This window comes from Larimichthys crocea, chromosome VIII, assembly GCF_000972845.2.
Source record: "Larimichthys crocea isolate SSNF chromosome VIII, L_crocea_2.0, whole genome shotgun sequence".
Lineage (NCBI taxonomy): Eukaryota > Metazoa > Chordata > Actinopteri > Sciaenidae > Larimichthys > Larimichthys crocea.
Window position 1 is genome coordinate 30,279,063 of NC_040018.1, and position 25,004 is coordinate 30,304,066.

Below are 25,004 nucleotides of genomic sequence, written 5' to 3' on the forward strand. Positions count from 1 at the left end.
TTTAACGACATGTATCACTCTGTTTAACGACTGGTTTAACGACTGGTTTAACGACCGTTACATTAACAGTCATCGTCTTGTCTTAGATTGTCGAGGTCGTGCTGTTATACTGAATATCAGCACGGCCGTGCTGATATTCAGTATAACAGCACGACCTCGAGTGCAATATTGCTAAAGTGTTGCTTGCATCAGGAAACAAAGAGCTCGATTGCAAGTAGGACGTTTACGAAAGTTGTGACACACACTTCTTCTTAACGTCCTTTTAAAAAACAGACCAAAGACGCCAACAATGAGTGTAAGTGATTTTTATTTACAGTCAAACAGTCCTGTAGATCTGGTCGCTGTACAGAACCTTCGCCACATCTAAAAAGGACCTTTTTGTTTGCACGTGTGTGGATAAACCGTTTATAAAATGTGATTTCTACAAAGGGCGAGTTCAAATGTACACGGCCCTCCGAATTCTGCAAAATCATTCATTTGTACAACACAACAAAAAAAAATCCACAGATGACGAGAGGCAGCTTCTTCCAGCCGCTGACATCCGAGTCGATGCGTCTCCTTTATTTTCTAGGGGCATAGTGCAACTTTCTGACCACAAATCACAAACATGGTTGACGTTCATGAGACCTTCATGAGTCTGTCGGTCCTCCTTCAACCATTGTGTCTGTCGGTCTGTCAGTCATTAACACATGAGAACATGTAAAGATGAGTTCTTATCCAGTTCAGTCCAGAAGTAAAGTCGTCAAGTATCTGTTTCATTTGCATCATTTTCATGTAAATAAAGTCAGAACTTTAGCTTCAAACATTTAGCTGTGAAGTTACAAAGATTGCCTTTGAGAAAAATCATCAACAGTGACATGAAAACATTCACAAATATGAAGTTTCACATTTACAAATCTGAACCTGAAGTCCTGATTTACTTTCTGTATTTTTACAAACACAAGTGGGTGAAATAAAACCGGTCAAACATCATCTAGAACAGATGTTCACCGCCTCAAACTCAGTGACTCCACACTGTTTCCATTCCTTTGTTAGTGGTAGATGAGTCGAGGTTCATCTTTGAGGGTTTGCTTCAGAGGTTCTGTAAGTTCTGTTCGATGTGCGACATCCTCACCGAGACTGGACAGGTTTTAAAGAGACGTGTCGATCAAATCAGGAGGAGGGAGCTGAGGTTGTGACTAAACCACCAACTGTGGTGCCAGAACAAGTACCACCATCCCCTGCATCGGTCTGTCCAACAACCCCTGTGAAGAACTCAGAGTGGTCCACCTGAACTGGAGAGTGAGCCTAGTCCTGGAGTGCAGGTACCACAAACACACGTTTGAGGCGCTCACGGCGGCTTATATTCTCTTTCAGTTAAGTTATGGCTGCAGACCTGAGAGGGGAGGTATGTAGCATCCAGACATTGTTAATATTTTAGTATTACACTAGAGGGAGCTCTGGGGGATCGAGGTGTGTGTTACCTGGCAGGAAAGGTATTTATTGAAGCCCCCTGGTGGCGTGTTTGTGCTACGTCCTTTTTGGTTTGAATTCGATATTTAAAGAATTCAAACTGCTGGGTGACATTCAGACAACAAGCATTGAAACACGTTGACTGGACGTCACCTGGTGGGGTATTTAAACAGAACTTACAGAACTTCACAGATTCTGAAACAAACCAACGATGATCATAAAATCTCAATAAGACAACATGTGAGTGCATAAACATTGAATATGTGGCTGTTTTTTTTGTGCCACAGATGAAAAACAAAAGCATGAACTCGGACATGCAGATGATCTTCAGCCTCGTAAAGCTTTTCCTGTTATGAAATATCAAGTTTGTGAACGCTTTCCTACACATCTCCTCTGTGCAAAATCCTGTTCACCTCCAAATAAAGTGGTTTACGTATCCGCAACATGTTCACAGACTTACTGTTGGTGAATATCATGAACTTCTGTATGTCTGCTAAACGTGTTAAATCACCTTAAAGTGACTGTGCTGGCTTCTTTTTTGGTTTAGTTTGTTTCAGAGCAGCTTCTGTGTATTCGGAACAAACCGTTTGTACCGTAGTGAGTTTTCTCCCAACTTTAAATTCATCTCTCAAATAAAACCATAAAATGTAAACGACGTCGTGCGATCACTTCATCCCGACTGTTTGAACACGTTTAGTACAAAGACGACAAACACTGAGATCAACGAACAGAGCGGCGCTCCAACGTGAAGAACTAAAATAAAGTTTTTGTTCATGAGATGATGAAATATTTTTGTAAACAAACTTCAGATAAAACGTAGAGCACAGCGGACACTTATGTTCAGATCCTGGACTAAAGATAAAGACAGCTCATAATTTTAAAGGTCCAGTGTGAAGGATTTAGTGACATCTAGTGGTGGAGTTTCTGATTGCAACACCCTCATTTCTCCTTCTCCTTCCTAACATGAAGGAGAAACTGCAGCGGCTGCATAACACAAGAAAACTGCGGAAGTCCCTCTCTGGAGTTTGGTTCAACACTTACATAAACTCCTTCGTGCGGTGCGGCGTGTCCGGTACAGTGACCGCAGTACTGCAGACACTGTACCGGACCGCTGAGGTTCAGAGGCAGCTGAGCCTGAAGGCAAAGCTCTCAGTTCTGTAGTCTATCTACGTTACAGTCAAGAGCTTTGGGTAGTGACCAAAAGAATGAGATTGCGGATACAAGAGGACAGAATGAGCTTCCTCCGCCGGGTATCCGGAGGGAGCTCGGAGTAGAGCCACTGACCCTTCGACCCTTCAGGCGTCTGATCAGGATCCTCCTGGGCGCCTTCTTTTGGAGGTGTTCCAGGCACATCCAACTGGGAGGAGACACCGGGGCAGACCCAGAACCTGCTGGAGGGACTACAGAGCCCATCTAGCCTGGGAATGCCTGGGGATCCTCCAGGAGAAGCTGGGACCACGACCCGACCCGATAGAGCCCGCTAAATCTGACACACAGGACCTTTAAACATTTAAATTTGAGCTGCAACTAACTAATCATTTAATCCTTTCGTCTATGAAATGTTAAAAATGCTTTTGTCTGACCAACAGTCCGAGATAAAACCGCAGATCGCCACGTTGACTCAAACGATTAATGATCTATTAAAATAGCTGTCAGTTAATTGTCAGATCATTGCAGCTCTACTTTAAAAGTCTCTATGTTTTTTTTGTTGCTGCTCCTTTAAAGCACAGAAACCTCTTCTTCAGACGAGACGACGGCTGCGACCACGGGACGAAACAGAAGACACGACAATAAATAAAGCTTACTTTGTATAAATAGAGTTCAAGTTAAAATATTGCTAATATTAGTCTTCATATGCTGCTTGACTATACAATATAAAAAAAAACTACTGCTGCGTATTTACAGTGTCCAGGTGAGCGTCACTCAACAACACTGAATGAATGAATGTTTGTGAACGTGAGTTAAAGTCTGTTGTTTTGTTTCAGGCTACATGACGCTGACCGCTGCCAAGCGTTACCGTTAGTGCACATTCACAGTCTTCCAACAGGTTTCCTGAGCTCGTCTTAAAGCACTGACATGGCGAGAGTTCACTCCCGGTGTGTGTGTGTGTGTGTGTGTGTGTGTGAAGGTGAGTGTTTTACAGGTATGGCTCTCCGAACGTCCTGCGGCACTCCATCACCCCCGTGCTGGGAGGACGGTCACAGTTATGGGTCAGCTTCACCAGGCTCGGCACGAGCCGGTCGTACGCCAGCTTGTACTCGCGATCGAAGGCGTCTGAGGAACGAGGAGAAAGACGAGAACGTGATTATAACCCCAAAAACACGTGGGAGGATTTATGCTCAATGCTTAATGCATCTTTAAACATTTAAATGAGAATCCTAGAACTAAAGTTAAGGAAATGAAACCACTGACGATGATGTGACAACATGATGTCTAATTATTAAAACGTTAATTATGACTCACCGATGTCAATGTTATCTTTGCCCAGAGCCACCAGAGACAGGAAGAGGATGTCCCTGTACAAACTCCTGAGGAGGAAAGAGTCGAGCTGTGTTCAGACATTTGGTTTAACGCCTCAACAACACATCGATTCTTTGTTTTTAGACTTCCAGTAGAACCTCATGATGAACTTCTCTGAACCTGTGAGGCTCAGACTCAGTGCATTTAGTCTTTTTTGTGTAAACTTTACTGTAAAAGTGAATCATAGGGATCATACAGAAGGTAACAACAAAAGTAAACATAACCCACAATGTGACAGTTCATGCATCAGTCTGTGTTATACATCAGCCTAGGTTTTTCCAGAGGTGACAGCTGGGACTGAATGATTAAATAAACCTGACATGACAGTGGTTAGCGCTCACCTTTGCCTCTTGACCCCGAGCGTCTGGCCCAGCAGCTGCAGCAGCTGAGCCATGGGCCGGCTGACGTCGTTCCTCTGGATGCTCTTCACCACGCTCTGCAGCAGCTCCTCGCTGAACGGCTTCTCCTCCTCCGAGACCGCCTTGGACAGAGGGTAACCCACGTCTACAAAACAAACACCCCCAAACGTTAGTCCGGCAGCGGAGTCGTCATCTTCAAAACGATAAAATGAGGATGATTCGTCACTCGGATGAAAAGTACTCAGGGCTGGGTATGAAACACTTTTACTGTGTGTTCAATTAAAGTGTTTAAAGTATAAAAATATATAGTGTGTTTCACAAAAGTTCAACATTATCTCATGAAATAAGTTTTTGGTAATTCTATAATTTAAATAAAAAAGTGTCTCTTGAATTATTAATCAGAGAGCAGCAGGAATCTTTAATTCATTTATTAATTAATGTACTTCTTTCTCTGCGTGACACCTGCTGGGTGGCATCGAGTGGTGTAACTGCTGATTGCATTGCAACTCCACCTTTCCTAGTGTGAAGGTGAAACTACGGTGTTTGTGAAAGGCCCACTGCACCGTCTAATGAAAACAGAGTTAACGTACACATGGTACAGTCGAATAGTCCTTTCCTAACCACTGACCTTGACCTCGATGGAAAACGTCACGAGGTCAAGGAAACATATGTTCATATTCACACGCTCTCTCTGCTGCAGGATGATCACACTGTTTTATACACAGTCATGTTTTCTGGTTGTGAATGACCGAACGGTGCAGCATCACCTCCTCTCCTTTCCTAAAGGATGGTCCGGTGTTTCCTCTGCCAAAGGAGATAATAAAGGAAGCATTGAAGCTCCATGTGAGTGAGGAAGCTTCATAAGAAAAAGTGCAGCAGCTGTTCAAACTTACAGTTACGTACAGCTGATTGTTTTGATAGATCAGCACTACGTGTTCATTGATGATCCAAACTAAAGATATTCAGCTTCAGTACCCAGCCCTTTAAGTATGCCAACAGAAGTCCATCTTTAAAAGCTGCAGAATAAAAATCACAGAGATGCGTTCAAATACAGAGCCGAGCTGCGTTTGAGACAAACGTCAGAAGAGATGTCACACTGTGAAAAGCAGAGGCGATGCATCAAGCAAAGAAAACACAACAGAGGGAGACAGCAGGCTTCAGACAGAGCAGGACACAAACAACTGGACTCATCTGTGAGGAGTCTGCAGCAGAGACGAACACTCACTCTCTAACAACAGAGTACAATTAAGCCCTGGAAGACAGAGAGCAGACAGAGGCTGTTAGCACATGGATTAGCCGGCTGCCTCCTCCTCCATTAAATAATCAATCACTGCAGTGAAGCAACAGACAGTCGAAGCTCAAACTACTGAAAACTAAAAAACATGAAGGAGATTTATAGTTGTTACGTGTGTTTTAAAGCGGAGAACGTCTCTGATCTGAAGTTTCCCTCTCTGACGTACATTTATAAATCATCTTGAAGGAATGTTCTCACAATAAGGAGGACACACAAACCCGTCTGCTCCTGCTGTGTCCCTCCTCCTCACATGTGTGAACGTGCTACCTGATGAACTTTAGACTGTTCTGCAGAGGCGGACTGAGCGAGAGCGACGTGACTCACTGTATGTGTTCCAGAGGATGTACAGAGGCTGGATCGGGTCCTGGTGCAGCTTGAGGTTGTCCCACAGGATCTGGATCAACACGTGTTTACTGTCCTCCAACATCCAGTGACGAGGAACCTGAAGAGACACGAGAGACAGAGAGGACAGTCAGTCTGACAGACAGACAGAAACATCCATCGTCTCCTCCTGAGTCACTTCATTTAATCTCCACGACAGCGACATCATTAACAAATGAACAGTACATATATTTAACAGAGTATTAAAGTGTTATTTGACATCATCAGCTCAATATTTTCTTGACTTCAGTGACACAAGATAAATTTCTTTACTGTAAACTGTTGATCAATTTGTTTTTTTTGGGGTGCACGAGGTCACAAAAAACATGTCGGGCGTGTCAATACATTGTGACATCACAGTCGGGTGTGTCAGTACATCGTGACATCACAGTCGGGCGTGTCAGTACATCGTGACATCACAGCCGGGCGTGTCAGTACATCGTGATATCACAGGCGGGCGTGCCAGTACATCCTGACATCACAGTCGGGCGTGTCAGTACGACGAGACATCACAGTCGGGCATGTCAGTACATCGTGACATCCCAGTCGGGCGTGTCAGTACGACGAGACATCCCAGTCGGGCGTGTCAGTACATCGTGACATCACTGTCAGGTGTGTCAGTACATCGTGACATCACAGTCAGGGGTGTCAGTACATTGTGATATCACTGTCAGGTGTGTCAGTACATCGTGACATCACAGTCGGGCGTGTCAGTACATCGCGATATCACTGTCGGGTGTGTCAGTACATCGCGATATCACATGCGGGTGTGTCAGTACATCGCGATATCACTGTCGGGTGTGTCAGTACATCGTGATATCACAGTCGGGCGTGTCAGTACATCGTGACATCACAGCCAGGCGTGTCAGTACATCGTGACACACTGTCGGGCGTGTCAGTATATCGTGACATCACAGTCGGGCGTGTCAGTACATCGTGACATCACAGCCGGGCGTGTCAGTACGACGTGACATCACAGCCGGGCGTGTCAGTACATCGTGACATCACAGTCAGGGTTGTCAGTACATCGTGACATCACAGTCAGGGTTGTCAGTACATTGTGATATCACAGTCAGGTGTGTCAGTACATCGTGACATCACAGCCGGGTGTATCAGTACATCATGACATCACAGTCGGGCGTGTCAGTACATCACTGTCGGGTGTTGTCTGACCTGGGAGTCTTTGTTGCAGTGCTCGGAGGTGAGGATGAGACCGGGCAGGTTGCTGGGCAGGTCCAGGCGTCTGAAGTACCAGACCAGGTTCCAGTAGATGATGGGATGATGGTCCACCATGTCGGCCTCCGTGATCACTGGGTCGCCCTCGTTCTCCAGCAGACTCTCCAGCTCCTTCCACAGAACCAGCGGGCTCAGGTACGGAACGGTCACCGGCTCCGGGTTGTGGAGCCGCCACTCCATATTCAGAGGGTCCTGGATAGGAGCATGAGCAAAGTAAGTGACTTAAACTTGCATTAATGTTAATATATCAAACATTGATTATGGCAGCTTTAGGGATGTTTAGCAGGAAGTTTTTGGGATTTTTGAGACGTACCGTGGCTTCATTGAGGCGGCTGGGCAGGCTGCCGGACGTCGGCACACAGCGGTTGAGTCGGGGCGCTTCCTCCAGAGGACCAAAGGCGCTGACACTGCGAGCCATGGGCGAGCCCTGCCGGCGGTCTGTGGGGATGTTGATACTTTCAGCTCTGGTCGATCGAGTCCTGTGAAGACACCACGGAGAGGACGGTCGGCTCGTGACACCAACGTAACACTCAACATTTAACAAATCACACGGTGAATATCAAAGTTTAGTCTGACTGTTTCACAATCCAGATGTTTCAATCACATGAACAGCTGCCTCATATCTCGGCATCAGTGTATCACACACTGACCATCCCTGTTATTCACACATTTCATAACGTCATGAGTGTTTTTATACAAACACGTGGTCTCTTTGTTCAGACCAGGTGCTGCAGATGATCTCACGTCGCTCTTTTACAATGCAGATGTGGACACAGCTACAGTTCCTACTTCAAAAGCACCGTGTAATCAGACAAAGTGGAAGCTGAATGAAGATCTGAGAATACTTTTTATTACATTTTATATTTTCTGGTGACTGGTTGTCCAGTTTTCTTTTTAAAGCTCTTTTTTTTTTTTGACTCTCAGCTGATTTCTGGTTTTATTTAATCCTCCAAAATCGATCAGAGCCTGCTGACATACAAAATCTTAAAGTAGTTTAAAAATTAATTGGCTAATCTCTTAATTAACCAAGAACTTATTATATCACTTGTTTTATATAAGAGAACATCTGAATGTTTAGCTATCTGCTCTAGTTTCAGCTTGTCTCATATCATTTTAATAAGATTTTAAATATTTTCTACGAGGCGTCGCAGCATATTTTCCTCCCCTGATGGAGTCATTAAATTGAGCAGCAAACAAACAAACAGATAAGTTTTAGCATCAGCTTCATAAATAAATGAAGAATCGTACCTTCCACTCCCCGAGCACTCCTGCACGGCGATCACAGGGGAGGGAGGAGAGACGGCTGTCGTAGGACAGGGCGTGGACAAGGTGGACGTCCCTGTGTCCATACCTGTGGAGGTCGAGTATGTCGAGGTGGTCGCCTCATCGAGTGACGGGCTGCCCTTCAGGAAGAGCCTGCGGAGAGGAGAGACGGCGGCACACGGAGGGTCGGGTATTATATTTTATATCGACTGTCGATTATTTCATGAGCTGGACTGGCTGCAGCGGTCGAACGCTGGACAAAGATGATGTCATGTAATCACACCTTATTATCACGTCTATTTTATGATTATCAAATAAAACTGATGTCCCTCTTAAAAGCTCATTTATAACTCGGTGTCGAGTCGTCGTCTACCTGCCGGGTCCTCGCATGTCTCTGATCTCCACGTTGAGGAAAGGCAGGAAGGGGTTTCCACAGAAGGGGCAGGTGGTGTTCAGGTTGGAGTCGTCGGCCGTCCAGCCGGCCATGATCTCCTCGTCGTACACGAGGCAGTCACACGTCTTACAGCGAGAACAGCTGGAGATCAGCAGCTGGAAACACACACACACACACACAAAGTTCTAAAAGCTTATTTTATGACATATTTTATTTTATAACTTTTGCATAATTTCCACAAAAACAGCTTTTTCACGTCTACTGCTCGCCTCATCAACAAGGCTCCTCTGACACTCTCTCACCTGCCTCTACATGTCACACTGACATCACACCTACAGACTCTCTGTGTTACATCAACGCTCAGCACTGACTTAGCATTTACCTCCATGGCGTAGTTGTTGAAGATGCTGGTGTTGCTGGTGTAGCGTGAAGAGCCGAGGTCGGACTTGTCCGGCAGAGGGAAGCCAGGCGGCGAGAGGACACTTCCTGCAGGAGAACGTGTGACGCCTTTGTGTCTCGACAGGTCACAGAATAAACCGATGTTTTTAGAAACTAACAGAATTTGTTGCTTTGTTCCTCTTACCGGGGAGCAGAGACGTGGGTCTCCCGAGGCTGGAGCCTGCAGTGGGGCTGTCCAGTCTGCTGCAGAGGGGGCTGCGTCTGGGGCTCCTGCGTGGCCCCATGGGGCCGTTCTTCTGCGGAGAGACCATGGAGCTCTCCGACTCCCCACAGTCCTCTTCATCCAGCAGGGACGAACGGTCCGGATCTCCGACACCGAGGGAGGACACACTCAGGCGGTCACCGTGACCGTCCTGGACGAACAGAGGAGAGGCGGGCGAGACAATGACCGTCATTGACTGGATTTAAAATGTCACAGGTTTGTTACAGTACAGAGTGTTTCTGTCACGGCGAGATGAAGAGGAACACACACACACACACACACACACACACACACACCTCAGTTTCCTTCTTTCATTTTTACTAAAACTGCAAAAAACAACCAAACAAACATGCAAAGAAATAAATGACAAGAGGCCGTGTCCACCCGGGACATGTGGACAAACAACTATTCACACCTACGGACAATTTAGAGTCACCAATGAACCTGTGAGGTGCCTGTCTTTACACCAGAGTACTCAGAGACACGGGACCGACATGCAAACTCTGCACAGAAAGGCTTCAGCCGAGGTTCAAACCAGGAGGCAACAGCGCTACCCACTGCAGCACCGCGCCACCCGATGTGTCCAACTTACAACTTTAATCACACACGTAGAAATATCATAAAAACACCAGAAAGGACACGTTGACACTGACGCATGCTGTCTGTCTGTCTGGCATGACTTGTTTGGCTTTCACACAGCGTCCACAGGCAGAGACACTGAGAAGCCACAAGATGGCAGCAGCTCTCTGTGTCAGGCTCGTCTTGGACACAGTTTAATACAGATTATATTTGCAGTGTGTTACTGAACCCTGTTTGATCCAGTAAAGGTTTACATCTATATTTAGAGCTCTCATGTCTCAGACTCACTGATTATTAACACAACCTCACAGCCTCGTCCGTAACCCCACAAGGATCAATAATGATTCCGTGGAGACTGTGGAGTCCATCAAATACCTCGATGAACTGAAGTTTGATCATCACACACACGGCCATCAAAGACTCTCTACCACCCGTAAATTCAAAGCACTTCTGGGGTCGTCCTGTACTGTTCACCCTGCGTCTTCAACACGTCAACAAGCCTCCAAAATCCTCGGTCTCCAAACCCCAACACCTCTCGGACCTCAACAATAAACTAATTCATACAGCTCCCATCTGGTCGCAGATGCATCCTCTAAACGAGTTTCATACTTTCTGCCATAGCATCTCTCAACAAAGGCCCGGTAACCGCCACGGACAGGAGCTATGTATGTATCTATGTATCTTTGCATCTATGTATGTTTGAGGCTTTGTACAGACTACCAAAATAAAGGATCTAATTTAAATGATCTTGAGTGTCTTTACTCTGAAAGCATGACCTCTGTACCTTGGTGGGTGTGGTGTACGTGGCGAGGCGGGAGTACCAGCGGCTGGCCTTCTCTGCTACGCCCTTCCCAGCCGAGAACACGCTGGTCTTAAAAACGTCGAGCGTTGGTGTGAGCAGAGTGTCCAGGGCGAAAGAGGAGGAGGAGGGTGAAGGTGACACCAGACTCATCCCGTCTGTCCTCTCCCTGTACGGGCTGGGTCGAGGGCTGGGGCTGGGGGTGGTGCTGGAACTGCGACAGGGCGGCGACGACCACAGGCGTTGGCGTGAGATGTTTTGGGAGGGCGAGGGCGGGTGGAAGGTGCGGGAACGCGGCACTCCGGCAGCACTGCGGGGGGAGCTGTGGGGCAGGCTGGCTCTGCGGGGGGCGGAGAGCGAGGAGGGGTGGAGGAGGAGGGGACTGGCCGGGTCCTGCAGGTCCAGGCTGGGTGTGCGGCTGCTCAGCGGGCTGCCCATGTGGTTCATGTAGAGCTCGATCTCCCTGGCCAGGTGCCTGCGGGCGCTCGGCGTGCTGGCCTCGTCACCCTCTGGGTACTGATCCTCGTTTTCCTGCTCGGTCTGCGACTCCGCCGCGAGCAGGGATAGAGGGTCGTAGCCGGTCTGGATGCCGGTGCGCTTCACGGCTCCTCTGGAGGCCTCGGTGCTCACACCGCCGTAGCTGGCACTTCGTTCAACAACTTTACTGTGAGATTTGTTGCTCTTACGAGAGCTGACGCCTCCGCCTGTGGAAGGCTTGTCTAAATCCAGATCCTCCAGATCAAAAATGTCCTCTGTGTGACTCGTGTCTTCATCACTGGAGTCCAGTCGTTCCATGTCCTCGTCTTCCTCTCTGTGATCACGATTTCTGACACCACCCGCCTTAGCAGCCGCCTCCTCCAACCCTCCCAGAGCCAGCGAGCGAGGCCTCTTATTCTTACTGAAGTTGGCACCAGAGAGAATTTTGACATCTGCGCCCAGGTGTCCCGCGATCTTATCCGGGTCGGTTTCCCCCTGGCTCATGCCGAGTCCGAGGACGGTGGTGCCGCTGCCGCTGCTGCCCACGGTGTCGCCGCTCAGCCTGCGGCCCCTCACGCCCTGCCAGTCGAGAGCCGAGCCGCTGCTGGCGCTGCCCACCACCTCCTCCAGGGCGCTCTTATGTCTCCTGAGCAAACTGTTGCCGTGGACCTCACCGATCTCATCCAGGGAGGAGGTGAAGAGGAGACCCGCGACATGGCCTGAGAGAGAGGGAGGAGGAGAACAGCTCAATGACTTCAGGAGGAACTCCCTTTGGTGAGTTTAATGGCTTGGAAATATCAGGTTCTTTCATTCTAGGGCAAAAAGTTCAAGTCTGTGTACGTTAGAACACGATGCTGTTGTACCTCAACCTCAAGAATATTTGGGTTTAACTTTTTATTATGTTATCCATCTATGAAACCAACAATTCAAGAGCAGATTTCTGAGACTTTATCTCAGCGTTTAATGGAGAGATGGGAAAGTGAATGAATGGCTAAAAATCTGGAGAATGCAACAATCCACTTCTTCACGTACCTGGAAAGAACACACGTCATTTATCACACCTAAAATAACGAGCAAACAAACATCTACACCTCAAACATGTCGGAGAACACCATGTTTCGTTTACGTCGTAGAACTAGAGTTTTGGGAAGATGTTCACGTGGTGATTGTTAAAGAGATTTTGGGCTATGAAGTCCATAAAACAATAGTAGTGTTGTATTTGGGTTATTTTACAGACGACGCTGCACAGAGAGGAGATGGATACCGGTTTAAGATTCTGTTGGAAGGAAGTGGTCTGAACACGAGTCGAACATATACAAGATGGAACTGTTGACTCAGGAGGAGAAATGTTTGCATGTCTGCGACAGGTCAGTGAACTAACCAACATCACACAGAAGCTGGTTTTGTATCTCAGCGGTTAAAATCAAGACATGTGCTCTTCTTTTGTTTCTTCTGGCTTCCTCTCCATAGCAACAGCAGCTGAGGCTCATGGGTATTGAAATAAACCTGAAAGGCTGTGTTTCTATGTCGAGGACATCATGAAAGAAAAGTTCTCTCACTGCTGAATCTATTTACTTCTCTACCTGCGCTGGCCGAGCTCTTCGGCCTGCAGGACGAGTCGTCGTACGGACAGCTGCTGCGAACGATGCCGCGGGATCTGAACGAGGAGTGGACCTCCACGTCCAGCTGAGGGAGGCAGTCTTTGCTCCCCTTGGCGCTCTCTGTCTCCGACACTGCAAACACAGAAATTACTATTTAAAATCAGCCCTGTGCACAGCTTGTAATATCGCACTGTTCTTTGATGTGAAGAAACCGGAATGAATGAATCATCTCTGGAGGAGACGGAAAAGATCAAGGCAGAGGAAGGGGGAATCCCACGTGGCTGCAGAGCTCCAAGCTCTCTCTTTTTTTTTTTAGGAGGTACAGTAGACAAAAATATCAGGTGAGATCGGATCAGACAGACTACTGACGGGAGCTGCAGTCGCTCTCCTTCTTGTCATCTTTGTCCGGGGCGGCGTCCGGGGCGTTGGGGTCTCCTCTGCGAACCTCCTCTTTGGACAACGAGTTATAACCCAAATCTGACTGATCTCCTGGAGGACAGAGAGAGGAGGACACATATGAGAGACACAGAAGACACTGATGATGATATTAAACCACACAGTCACAGAAATATGCAACAAAACGCATGGAAAATCTATGCAGAACGAATTCTTCAAGACGGAAACTCTCACTCCGTACGGATAAACATGAATTCATTGCAGCTTGCTAAGACGGCGGCAGGAGCAGGGAAATGAAACATACATAAAGAGAAACCAGAAGGTGTTTCTTTCCTTTCATCGGGGCACTGTTGCATGATAAGAAAGAAAAAGCAGCTAAACTGTGGCTGAATAACAGAAATCCTCCTCTGGGCGTGTGGAGATCTACAGTTACTGTGCGGAAGATAAGTGCAGCTTCACAGCTGCTGATGAATTCAACTTAAAAAAACCTGCCGTCGCTTCAGGCTGACTCTAAAAACTTTCTCTGTGTTTCCAGGCAACCGGCTGACTGATGATGAGGATGTATTCTCCTCTTTCATCTTTCCCATGAACCTCTCTGGTCATCACCTCTAAATAAAACACGAGGCTGTAACACGGTACGGAGCGACCCGCTGTCGACTGACTGTAATAATCAATGAACTTCACGTGGCGGCTCTTCCCTCCCGCCGCGGTTCTCCCTCTCAGATTTTCTGCACACACGAGGCGAAGTCTCCTGCCGAGTTGCCGTCTCCGTGATTAAAATGATTTCCGTAATCAAAAAGAGTAATTACTCGCCTTAATTGACGATGACAAATCACTCTGTGGTGAACAAGCAAGGAAACTCAAAAGAGAGACGAGTGAGGTGAGACCACAGAGGAAGAAGTGATGATGGGAGGCCTGAAGACGTCAAGATGAGACAGAAAAATGCAACCAGAGAGAGACAGACAGGCAGGCTGACAGACAGAGAGGTTTACCTGGGTGGAGGGTGGCTTCTCTGAGCTCAGAGCCCCCCCGGTGGGAGTGGGCCACCAGGGCCCTGGCGCCCACGCTGCCGCCCCCACGGCCGGCTGCATGCAAGGGCAACACAGGCAGGGCCAGAGTGAAGGGCAGGGTTAGGGACAGAGCAGAGCAGAAACCACAGCCGCAAAACCAGGGAGAGACATGGATGGATGGACGACGGGGGGGACGAGAGGAAGGTGGAGAAACAGGCGGCAGAGGTTAAGGAGGTGTGAGAGGAGGGGGGATGAGGAAGAGGCCGGTTGGTGAGCGGGACAAATGAAAAAGGAGGATACAAAAAAAATAAAAATGTCATTGAGAAGAAAAGATGTAGAAGAAGACGGCTGCCTGTGAAAGACTGAGTGCAGCAGCCATGTCGGGTGTACCTGTGCTAGATCTATCGTCAGTGGGGTCTACTTTGGCGAAGGGGCCCTGCTGCTCGGCCAGGTTATTGTCGGCAGAGCTATCCAGGCTGCCGTGACTCACAGCGTCCAGGTCGCTGCCATCTGCCCAAAGACAAGGAGGCGTTAAAGGAAGAACCCGGCGCCGGTCCAGTCCTGCTCCACCACGGCTCAACTCTTCCTCTTAGTGTTTGAGTTATGATGTGTGAGGAGAAGTGTCCAGGTGAGTCATGAAAAGATGTTTTGATTGTGTCTCATGTCATAACTCGATATGAATCTAGCTGAATCAGCATATGCACGAAGAATGATTCATAACACGAGAAAATAAATAAAAATATTCTACGATAAAGCCAACGGGATATTTATTTATGGTTACCATAGTTACCGGAGCTGAGGTGGGACATGTAAATTAGTGCTAATTACAGGGAAAGACTGACTCAGCTGTTACACTTAGATTTAATTAGATCCATTTAAACAATTAAACTTCTTTAGTCTGTGCACGGCAGGTCAGCTCAACGTGAAATGAAAGAATGATGAAAAAAGTGTTTTTTAGAGATTTGAACACTTCTTTACTACTTTTAAACACAACACAAAGAACTTAAATAACTGTTCCAGAGAACTGCCTGGATTTCCTTTTTTATAAGAATAAAATTCTTCAATCTTTAATTTCAGGAAACTTCGTAGAACATTGTTAGAAAATAACAGGACAGTTGTTTTCACCTCTCTGAAAGCATCTTACAGATGACGTGTGTGATGACAGTGGACATGTATTATTTATGTCGTCATCAGAAACATGAGAAAATGTTCAGCCTGTGCTGTGTTATAGATGAGTGTGTTTGCCTCTTTCAAACCGGGAGCGTCATAAAAAGCAGCGGGGATAAGCAGGACGGGGATCAGCATGTTCTGGGAGCATGCAGGGCGAGTTCAGTCACACTAATGTACGTTTATAAAGATACATCAGGTGACTGACTGAGATTTTATTTGTCTTTTATTATTATTATTGTAAATCTTTGATCATCTTTTTAGATTAGATTTAATCACTAATGCTCGACTAACTGATTATTTTATGTCTGTTAAAATGTGTTTGTGTTCTGAGCTGCTGTTTTTATTATTTATTTCTATATCACTGAAATTTAAAACAGTCTTCACATACACACCTGAACGTGTCAGTCAATGAGTGCTAACCTTTCTGAACTACAGAAAGATTTCATTATACCTAAACCTCGTGCATCGACCTTAGTGAGTGTTTGGTTGATGTCGTTGTTGTATGTCCTGGCTCAGGTTATGAAAAATGCTCAAATGAGGTGTGTTGGTTAGAGTTAGAGTGGCAGTATGAACGTTACCAAATACTGTATGTTACTGCATTTAACACTAAGTAAATGTAGTCGTGTGTGTTAGTGATCACAGTTACCTGACAGAGGGCTCTGGGTGAGCGGGGCCTGTCGCCGTAGCGCCCGTTTGAACTGCGCCACGCCCAGAACGACGTTCCTCAGCTTCATCCACAGGAAGTATCCTCCTCTGGTGCTGGAGGGCCACGTGCTCTCCAACACCGCCTGGACACAGAGGAGGAGGAGGAGGAGGAGGAGGAGGAGGAGGAAGATGAGATGACGTCGCTGCCAAATGACTTGTGCAAAGTCTCTGATGACGTCTGTCCATTTTTAATTCAAATGATTAAGAGCGTGGACGTTTCTCCCACCGTGAAATCTTCTTATATTCATCTATTAAATAAATCACTGAACATGAAGAGCCAGAAAACTGTTTGAATTTGAACAGAAACTGACCCAATCCGGTTCCATTTCTCATCAAAGGCGTGCAGCTTCAGATCTACGCTCACGCTCGACATCAGAAAAAGGAAACGCACTGCAGCTGTTGGTGGCCAAGTCACGTTCGACAGTCTCTGTCTGCTCCTAAAATACACTTCAGAAGCCCCCCTGAGAAAAACACGATTGGTATGCCACCGAGCACAACTGGCTTTATTAGGCCGGCTGCTCCTGCGTGAACACTCTCAGGATTGGAGCAGGTGAAATGAGGCTGCCCTCCCGCAGATGTTGTCAGCGACGGCTAGACAGTGAATATGATTCATGCAGGGAAAATAAACAAGAGGAACTAAAATGTATATCTTTTTTAGTTAGCTGCTTCTGCTTCTGATATTATTAATGACTGATACAAATGATAGGATGGAGGGTACAAATGTTTTTCAGTTTAAATGTTTTAAGACAGTTCAAGGAAAACAGTCGAACCACAGTCCCACTTAATGTTAATCTTGCTTTTGCACCAGGATAGTCCGCAGGACTCGGTTCAATTGGGAAGGGAATGCCGGTTTGGTTCATTTTCAACGTAATGCAGTTACAGCAGCTGCTCGTTTGGGGCGGTATTGCCCAAAAGAAGCTGCAGGAAGAAGAAAACCCGGATCATCACTTGGCTTTCTGATCTTTGGTTCGCTGGATAGTCCGTTTGCTTTCACACTGTAAGTGAGCTGCACCAGGGTTCACTTGCAAAGCGGACCAACCAGAGTTCGGACGAGCTTTCACAGCTGCACAAACGAACCTGGTCCGTTCAGCGCTGGTATGAAAGAGCCCTTATAGAGTACTCAGGGGTTGATTATTTCTGGTTCAGGTTGAACTGAGATCAGTGTCTAAACGAATAGTTTTTGGAAAATCTGTTGAGGCTGGCTCCAGAAGTGAGTCAGTCTCCATAAGTCCCCATGTCCAAATGTCCAACTTCACAGCAGAAATAAACATGTTTACAGCCTGGTACAAAAAACAGTTTTGGTCTCTGTAGCTAATTTCCCCGTTCATGACAACTGTACTGAGGGTGAATTTTATATACAACTCACCTGTTCAGGTTATATTAAGGCTTAAAGTTATGCAGGATTAAGAGCGTGGACGCTTTGATTGACAGGTGGGTGTGGTTACAGGCGGCTTATTAGAGCACCCAGCCCCAAGCTGCTGTTTGAGGAATTGCAGTTTTTGGGCACTGGTGGTATTTAAACATTTTAAAGCTGTGGTTACTTTTTTTACTCCCTGGGTTTCCAGGATGATGACAGAGACAAAAAAAAACCTTCTGCTTGAGGTTTCTGCATCTTAAAGGAAGTTTTTCTGTCACTGTCACCACGAGTGTTTGCTCAGGGTGGGAACTGTTTGGTCTCTGTAAATGATGTTAGAAAGAGTCGGTCTAGACGTGCTCTATATGGAAAGTGTCATGAGATAACTTAAATAATTGAACTTGAACTTGTTGTTGGTGTCATCATTTGTCTCCTGTTGCGCAGAATATTTATTTCCACAGACGAACATGCATAAAGGGTCACTGATGATGGAGAAGTGTTGGTGTTGGTGTGGTGACTTATTCAAAACACAGCTCTGTTTTTACAGAGACAAACCCGCTGAGGCCGAAAGCCAGCGTGGATGAAAAGAGAAAGATGTTGAAGGTTTCCTGCTGTGACGTGTCTCGTCTTGACTTAATGATGTTGATACTTCTCTGGTTTGTTATTGTCGTTTCTCTCCAGGCCTGAACCGTCTGCTTTTACACTGTTAGTCTGAAAACCATCGAACGAGTGGAAAAGACCAGAGAGACCTCAGAGAACTCAACAACATCTCAGAAAACACACAAGTATGTTTAGAGTGTAACAATCTTCAGGCTGTATATAATAATCCAATTATTTGATTGTTATTTCTCAAAGGTACACAAACAAGAAACTTGTTGTGGAAATGAACTTGTACTGCATCTCTCCATCAGGCGTTGCCTCGCCTCGACTCGTCTGCAGGGAACAAGTCAACCTAGACTGCAAATTACACAGATCAGCAGAGATGACCTTGGCGGGCGCAGAGATCGCTTCACGGGAAAGCATCAAGGTTACTTCAGCTCAAGAGGTTTTCTGTTCTAGTCCACTGGTTCTCAAATTATGGTAAGTGTACCAGCAGTGGTACGTGACCTGACCTGAAGTAAATTAATTTAAAAACATATTTTACTATCAAAACTCTGCACAGTTCAAACGTAAATACACCATGAGGTGGGTGGAGTTTGGTTTCAGCCTGCTACATAGTCACATTCATGCACGTAGCTCAAAAATAAACAATAAAATCAGGGTTGAACAAACAAACCAGCCGATCCAAGATCTCACTGCTGCATTTTAACATCTGTCATGATGGTTTATGGTCTGTGCACTACATACATACACTACATATCTCACACTGCAAGGTGCCAACTGCTCATCATAACCGTTCACACACTGAGGGCGCAGCATCGGGAGCAGCATCTTGCTGAAGGACACTGGAGGAGCCGGGGATCGAACCGCCGATCATCTGATTAGTGGATGATCCATTCTACCTCCTGATCCATTAGCTCTGGTTCTTGAACCTCTACAGAACCAGATCTAATGGATCTCTGATATTTTCTGAAGTGGTACGCAGTGTCTGGACTCCTGATTGTTTTTAATTTGTCTGTTCTAGCTCCTCACGTGGTTCAGTGTTTTCAGAATTTAATGGGAAATGAAAGCAAAGAATTTGTAGATAAGTGTGTATACACACACACACACACACACACACACACACACACACACAGTTTGTGTCGGTGCAGTGAATCCACCACCTTCGTGCCTCCAAGCCAACGCAGGCGTCAGAACCCATGGGAGTAACCTTTACTGTGGCCTTGTCTCCCACATCAGACAATTTACTTTTTACTCCCCGGGTGTGCCAGATCAGGGACGGGCTGCGATGATAACAGAGCCACGATTCATCCCGACACCCAGGTCTGATCGCACAAGACAACCTACAACCTTGGAGGGAGAACTGCAAATGTCAACGGTGTTTCTTTTTATGTGTCTGCTGTGATGAAGTGCGTCTGCCTCGAAGCTCCAACCAGAGAGCAGCGAGGAACATTCACTGTCTCATAGAGTAGCCTGCTGCTATATAATGAGCATGAAGGAGTCAGTCCTCCTGACTTTTATTGCATTTTAATGCTCTGACTCAGTGTTTTCATCCATCACAGCTGATGGAAAACGGACTCTCCCATTGGACGATCTTTCCAGAGGATTTGTCTCATAGTTGGCCGTCACGGGTGTGAGTTCACGCATGAGTCAAGCTTGCAGCAGAGTCAGCAGCCACACCCAGAGCGACGGTGCACGAAACACCTCATATGTTTTTATTAGAGCTTGTGTAAGACGCTAAGGTTGGTGGAGTCACATCCTTCATAGCACGTCACACCACTTTATGAACTAAACAATAATAAGCTTTGACCGTACCTTGTTGTAGTAACCGTACGTGATGGCATTGGGGTGAACTCCGGCTTTCTTCATCTCAAAGAGGACCCTGACTGCCAGGACGGGCTGGCCGTACTGTCCACACAGCTGCATCAACACCCGGTAACAGACCTGCACAGTATGTGTACGTGTGAGATTGTTTAGACAGAGAGACGACAACCTTTAGAAACGATTCCAAAAAAAGTTCGGATGTGTGTGAATTTGGATAAATCGCCCGTGATCTTCGACCCCTCAGGCAACCATGCAAAGAGAAACACAGATTTCAACAACGTCCAGAAACACAGCAGACTTCTCTGGACCCGAGCGGCTCACGTACCTCGTCTGGAGGCTGCAGTTTCTTGGCCTGCATCTTCCTGAGGACGTCGTAGGCGGTGCGAAGCGCGCGCACCTTGGAGTGGCACACCTTCACGTACGCTGGCAGACAGATGAACCACAGGCCGTAGCAGTGACGGAGGAGGCACTTGGACCACAGCTGGGGGATGGACGAGTACTTCTTGGCGATCTTCTGGGCTGACTTGATCTCCTGTGGATGAAAAAGAAGGGCGAGGAGAATACATTGTTTAACGCTCGCGGGCGATTCAGAGGGATTTCACTCTAAACCATCAGGATGAAATGTAATCTTTTAGATTAGACGTCAATGTCGTCACTCTGTGAATCACATCCAGTCTTACCACAGTTTAGAAAACAAAGAAAACTTTTTTTTTATGGATTTCTTAGACGTATGCTGAATTGTTGTGAATATTTCTTCTTAGAAGATCAGTGGATTGTCTAAACTGTCATCGAGATTTTACTTTTTTGGTCTCAAGTTTGACAATTTAAAAAGAAAACTAAAGAAATAAATGCATAAATAATAAATAACAATGTTTAAATTAATAACTGAGGGTGGGAGAGCGATGAGTTACTGCTCTGCTGACCTGCTTGGTGCGTCTGAACATGGGGGCAGGGCTGGTGGGACAGCTGTGCCTGGCAGCGAGGCGGGACGAGGGGGTCCGCAGACCCTCCACCGGGTCAAACAGGTCGAGACTTAACACCGGGAAACCGTCGTACCTGATGGAGAACATGCATAAACACACACACACGCAGAACGTGAGATGATTCACGAAGGTTAAGCACATCGTAAATAGAGTGTGCGTGTAATTATCTACAAAGGAGAGCGGGTCATAAATTCTGGAAGCCTGCTGGTCGTTACCGATTACGAGGGGAGTTTAACAAAAGTGGTTCAGTGAAATCTCGTCATAAATTATTGAGAGTGAAACACGACTGAGGAATACAAATAGCAAAGACTCAAACACACACACACACACACACACACACACACACACACACACGTGTTCAGTCTTTAGACTCCTGCTGCTCCTCAATCACTTATTACAGGAATAAATTAACTGATTTTAAACTCAATTTATTATTCAGATTTTCTAATTTCCTTCCTGCTGTTCGGTGTGAGTCTTTTCTTCAGTTAGACTAACAGAAGATGTCGAGTAGGAAGACAGAAGGACGGCAACGTTCTCACACGTTTTTCTATTTATTCTGTTTTTAATTGGAAAACTCTCGGCGCTCCATCTTCACCTCACAGCGTGTCAGCACACCTGCAAACTACATGTCTGTGTGGACTTCTACTTAATTCTGACATAGTTCGGTACATGCAGACTCAGCTTTGAATCAAGGGCTTGAACAGAAATATCACATTAAACTTTGAATTAAAAACCACTTATTTCAAATTTAATTGGATAAATTAAAATATTCATGAATAAAATTCTAATACTTTGACGAAAATCTTTTGCAGGCAACGATTGCTTTAAGTCTAGAATCCATGCACATCACCAAATGCTGAGTTTGCTGACATCTTTCTACGTCTAGTTTTCGTCTTCAGCAGGTGAAATGCACGATGCTCGATCACGATGAGACTGACGGATTAACTTGGTTAAAATACTTCTGGGCTGCTTCTGCAGTATATTTTGGTCTGTCTGTAAAGTGAAGCACCATCCGATCATCTTCGCTGATTTGACGTCTGGCTGTCTTCTATCACATCATCAATAAACACCAGTGACCCACTGGAAGCCACACATGCCCGTACCATCACACCGCCTCCGCTGTGTTGTACAGATGACGTGATATGCTTCCGATCATGAGCCGCTCCGAGACTTCTCCATACTTTTTACTTCCCGTATTTCTGGTTCAGGTTGATCCAAATGATCCAGAACTGAGCTGGCTTTTCAAAATGTTTTTTGGCTGAGTCTAATCTGACCTTTCTGTTCTTGAGGTTGGAACCTTCTTGCTTCAGTGCTAGAAACCATAAAGTCCAAACTGATCTTCCAGGGTAGGCGGCACTGGACTTTGCCACTGTCTAGTGATTTTCACTTGCAGCTCAAAGGGCCTGCAGCAGCTCACTGAACTTGTTTGTAGTCTGTTGAGTGAGACTAAAGCACGGACTGTGCATATGATTCATGTTACTGGCCGATAATAATCTAATCAGGCGCTCGGTTACAATAACGCGCTGTGAAATGTCACTGAATGCATTAATTCTGCCGCGTGAGAGGAAAGGTCAGTTCTTACATGTAGCACAGTGGATACTCCTCCCCGTCAGGCAGCGGAGGCAGCTCCGGTGGCGTGATGAAGACCGTGTGCTCGCTGCGCTGGGATTCATCAATCTCTATCAGCCGGGTCTCCTCCGGCCTGTCGCTGTCCACCTGCAGAACAGAACACACAAACATGAGCCGAGACGTTTGCAACACGGAGCTCAGATTTTATGGCCTGTAGTAAATATGTCAGTGTTTGCATTTTTTTTTTACTGAGGCATAAATTCAAAGCAGCTTCGTAGCCGTCGGCCTGATCGCAGGATTTCTATAGAATGAGCCGAGGGAGGACGACAGCAGGTGAGCGAACACGCTTCTCTTATACACCCACACTGCCTCTCTGAAGCCGCCCTCTGTCACCACACATACACAAAGCTGAATATACAGTTACCTCCATTACTCTCCTACAGAGCAAAACCAATTACAGCTTGATATACGGATTCTATAGCATCAATCTGTCAAATATGAGCAGGAGCAGGAAGTATGTACCACGCGTACACGACACAAATTATCGTCCTGAACATTTGGAGCTACTAGATTCTGATATCTGGTGGATTTGCAAATACTCCCAAAATAAACCTCTTCATCTCTTTTCTCAAGAGAGTTATTAAAGAGAGATTTAGTATTACACTCCCATAAAGTCAGAGAGTGAGTGCTCAAGTGGCTGATCTGAGGGTGTCTCCTGATTCCTGATTCCCTCAATCCAGTCGAAGCATCCCTGGACAAGATACTGAACCCCGGATTGCTCCCGATGGCCGTGTTGTTAGTGTGTGAGCTCAGTACAACCGTCAACGTTACGTCACTCCAAAGTGGCAACCTCACGGCGTCACTGAGCCCGCCACAAGTCTGCCGATAAGAAGTAGTACTGCCAACACACTGAGCTTCAAAGCGGCTCTTCAGAAACCCGTGGGTGACGTCACGGATACGTCGTCCACTCTTTATACTGTCAGTGATCACTCCTGATGTCGTGAAAGCGCTTTAGAGGTGGAGATATCTTGACTTTCAGTCAAAATCTGGATCCTACACTTCCTATAATGTTTTTCAGCTGCTGTGTTTTTTATTTGACTTTCCTTCCAAACTCCTTCAAACTGCAGTTAAAACTGTTCCAGAGCTGCAGAGGACTGCAGAGTCGTACTCCTCGTGACTAGCGAAGTAAGCAAATGTAAAGTTGGTGGAGTGACCCTTTACAGATGAACTGAACGTCCTGCCCTGGCCTCTGTGTGTGTTTGCACGTGTGTGAGAAAATGACTTTGACTGACGGTGATTCAAAATAAAAGAGCAGAAACTGTGAAGGTCTAAAGAGAGAGCAGAGAGTCGGAGTCACAACTTACTCTGCGCCTCGGGGGAAGCGAAGCGTACAGACGCATATTTAATCATCTTGTGGTCACGTCAATCCAGATCAACCTGTCGTCGTACCACATCATCATATCAGTGTGATTGGCGTTTAAATTGACACTTTGGGAGTGTAAAGACTCTTGTGTGGGTTAAACCTCCTGCCTGAGTTTGATACACAGCAGGTTTCCTGCTATCAACGCAGTGGGAGCATTGAATCACTGTAAAACAGAGTTACCCCTCAGCCTGAAGATTACAGGTTGCGGCTGCTCGGGGGCAGGAACAGTGAAAAACGTCCAGCACGATGGACGATCATTTTCATCGCTGACATTTAAAGTTGCTGCACATATTTTACAGCAGCCATGTTTTTGGCCGTGCTGGCAGATGAGACGAGCGTTTTTTTTTCCCAGGATTGAGTTTTATGATGGGTATAAAAAAATAAAAAAACCAAGGGTCGCGGAGGGAAGCATCGTAAATTGAGAAGAGCTTCAGGATTTTATTCATGGCGGACGGAGAGGAAGTGAAGCTCTCTCTGAAGGTTCATAACTCAGTCTTGTTAGACGGATAGTGATTATTAAAGTTTCATAATAACCTCAGTCAAACTGTTCTTTGGTTCAGTCTGAAGTCAGAAAACTTGAATTAATTCCCTTTTGTCTAGTGCAGCACATGAAACGTTCTGTGATGTTTCTCTGAGCACGGATACTAAAAGTCCGTTAGCTCAGATGTCTGGAAAGAGATCAGAGGAGAACTACGGCTCTTCAGTGTGGGAAGGAATCAGGGACCTGATCAGCATTCATGCATTCAGGTCCACCTGGGAAGAGAGCCCAGGGCAGAACACAAGAACACATCTGGGAGACTACGGATCCCATGCTGTCAGGGAACTAGTAGGAAGTGCTAAAGGACGAGCGGGCCTGAAGGCCATCTGGCCGGATGAGAGTCTAAAGAAATGTTGGCTTGATGCTGAAACTCTCAACGACTCAGACAGGACCCGGTGCTGCGACGGAAACGCAGG

General features: G+C 46.4%; 1 protein-coding gene across 9 annotated transcripts in view; it reads right to left on the reverse strand.

Annotated features, from left to right (window-relative positions):
* Window positions 1–290: 290 nt before the first annotated feature.
* LOC104929622 (C-myc promoter-binding protein) overlaps window positions 291–25,004 on the reverse strand; it is a 68,133-nt gene continuing 43,419 nt past the window's right edge. For 4 of the 9 annotated variants that reach the window (XM_027281331.1, XM_027281334.1, XM_027281330.1 and 1 more), the window contains 21 exons: window positions 22,641–22,774; window positions 20,999–21,131; window positions 20,401–20,607; window positions 20,067–20,195; window positions 16,239–16,380; window positions 14,813–14,932; window positions 14,405–14,497; window positions 13,386–13,505; window positions 12,999–13,148; window positions 10,924–12,134; window positions 9,483–9,711; window positions 9,282–9,385; window positions 8,879–9,054; window positions 8,491–8,658; window positions 7,556–7,721; window positions 7,180–7,434; window positions 5,950–6,067; window positions 5,557–5,583; window positions 4,314–4,476; window positions 3,916–3,980; window positions 291–3,726 (listed from right to left, as the gene is read on the reverse strand). In XM_027281331.1, the coding sequence (XP_027137132.1) occupies window positions 3,590–3,726; window positions 3,916–3,980; window positions 4,314–4,476; window positions 5,557–5,583; window positions 5,950–6,067; window positions 7,180–7,434; window positions 7,556–7,721; window positions 8,491–8,658; window positions 8,879–9,054; window positions 9,282–9,385; window positions 9,483–9,711; window positions 10,924–12,134; window positions 12,999–13,148; window positions 13,386–13,505; window positions 14,405–14,497; window positions 14,813–14,932; window positions 16,239–16,380; window positions 20,067–20,195; window positions 20,401–20,607; window positions 20,999–21,131; window positions 22,641–22,774 (4,047 nt within the window). In that variant the 3' untranslated portion in view covers window positions 291–3,589. The remainder of the gene's footprint in view (window positions 3,727–3,915; window positions 3,981–4,313; window positions 4,477–5,556; window positions 5,584–5,949; window positions 6,068–7,179; window positions 7,435–7,555; window positions 7,722–8,490; window positions 8,659–8,878; window positions 9,055–9,281; window positions 9,386–9,482; window positions 9,712–10,923; window positions 12,135–12,998; window positions 13,149–13,385; window positions 13,506–14,404; window positions 14,498–14,812; window positions 14,933–16,238; window positions 16,381–20,066; window positions 20,196–20,400; window positions 20,608–20,998; window positions 21,132–22,640; window positions 22,775–25,004) is intronic. The other 5 variants (XM_027281336.1, XM_027281335.1, XM_027281333.1 and 2 more) reach the window with 4 other exon arrangements.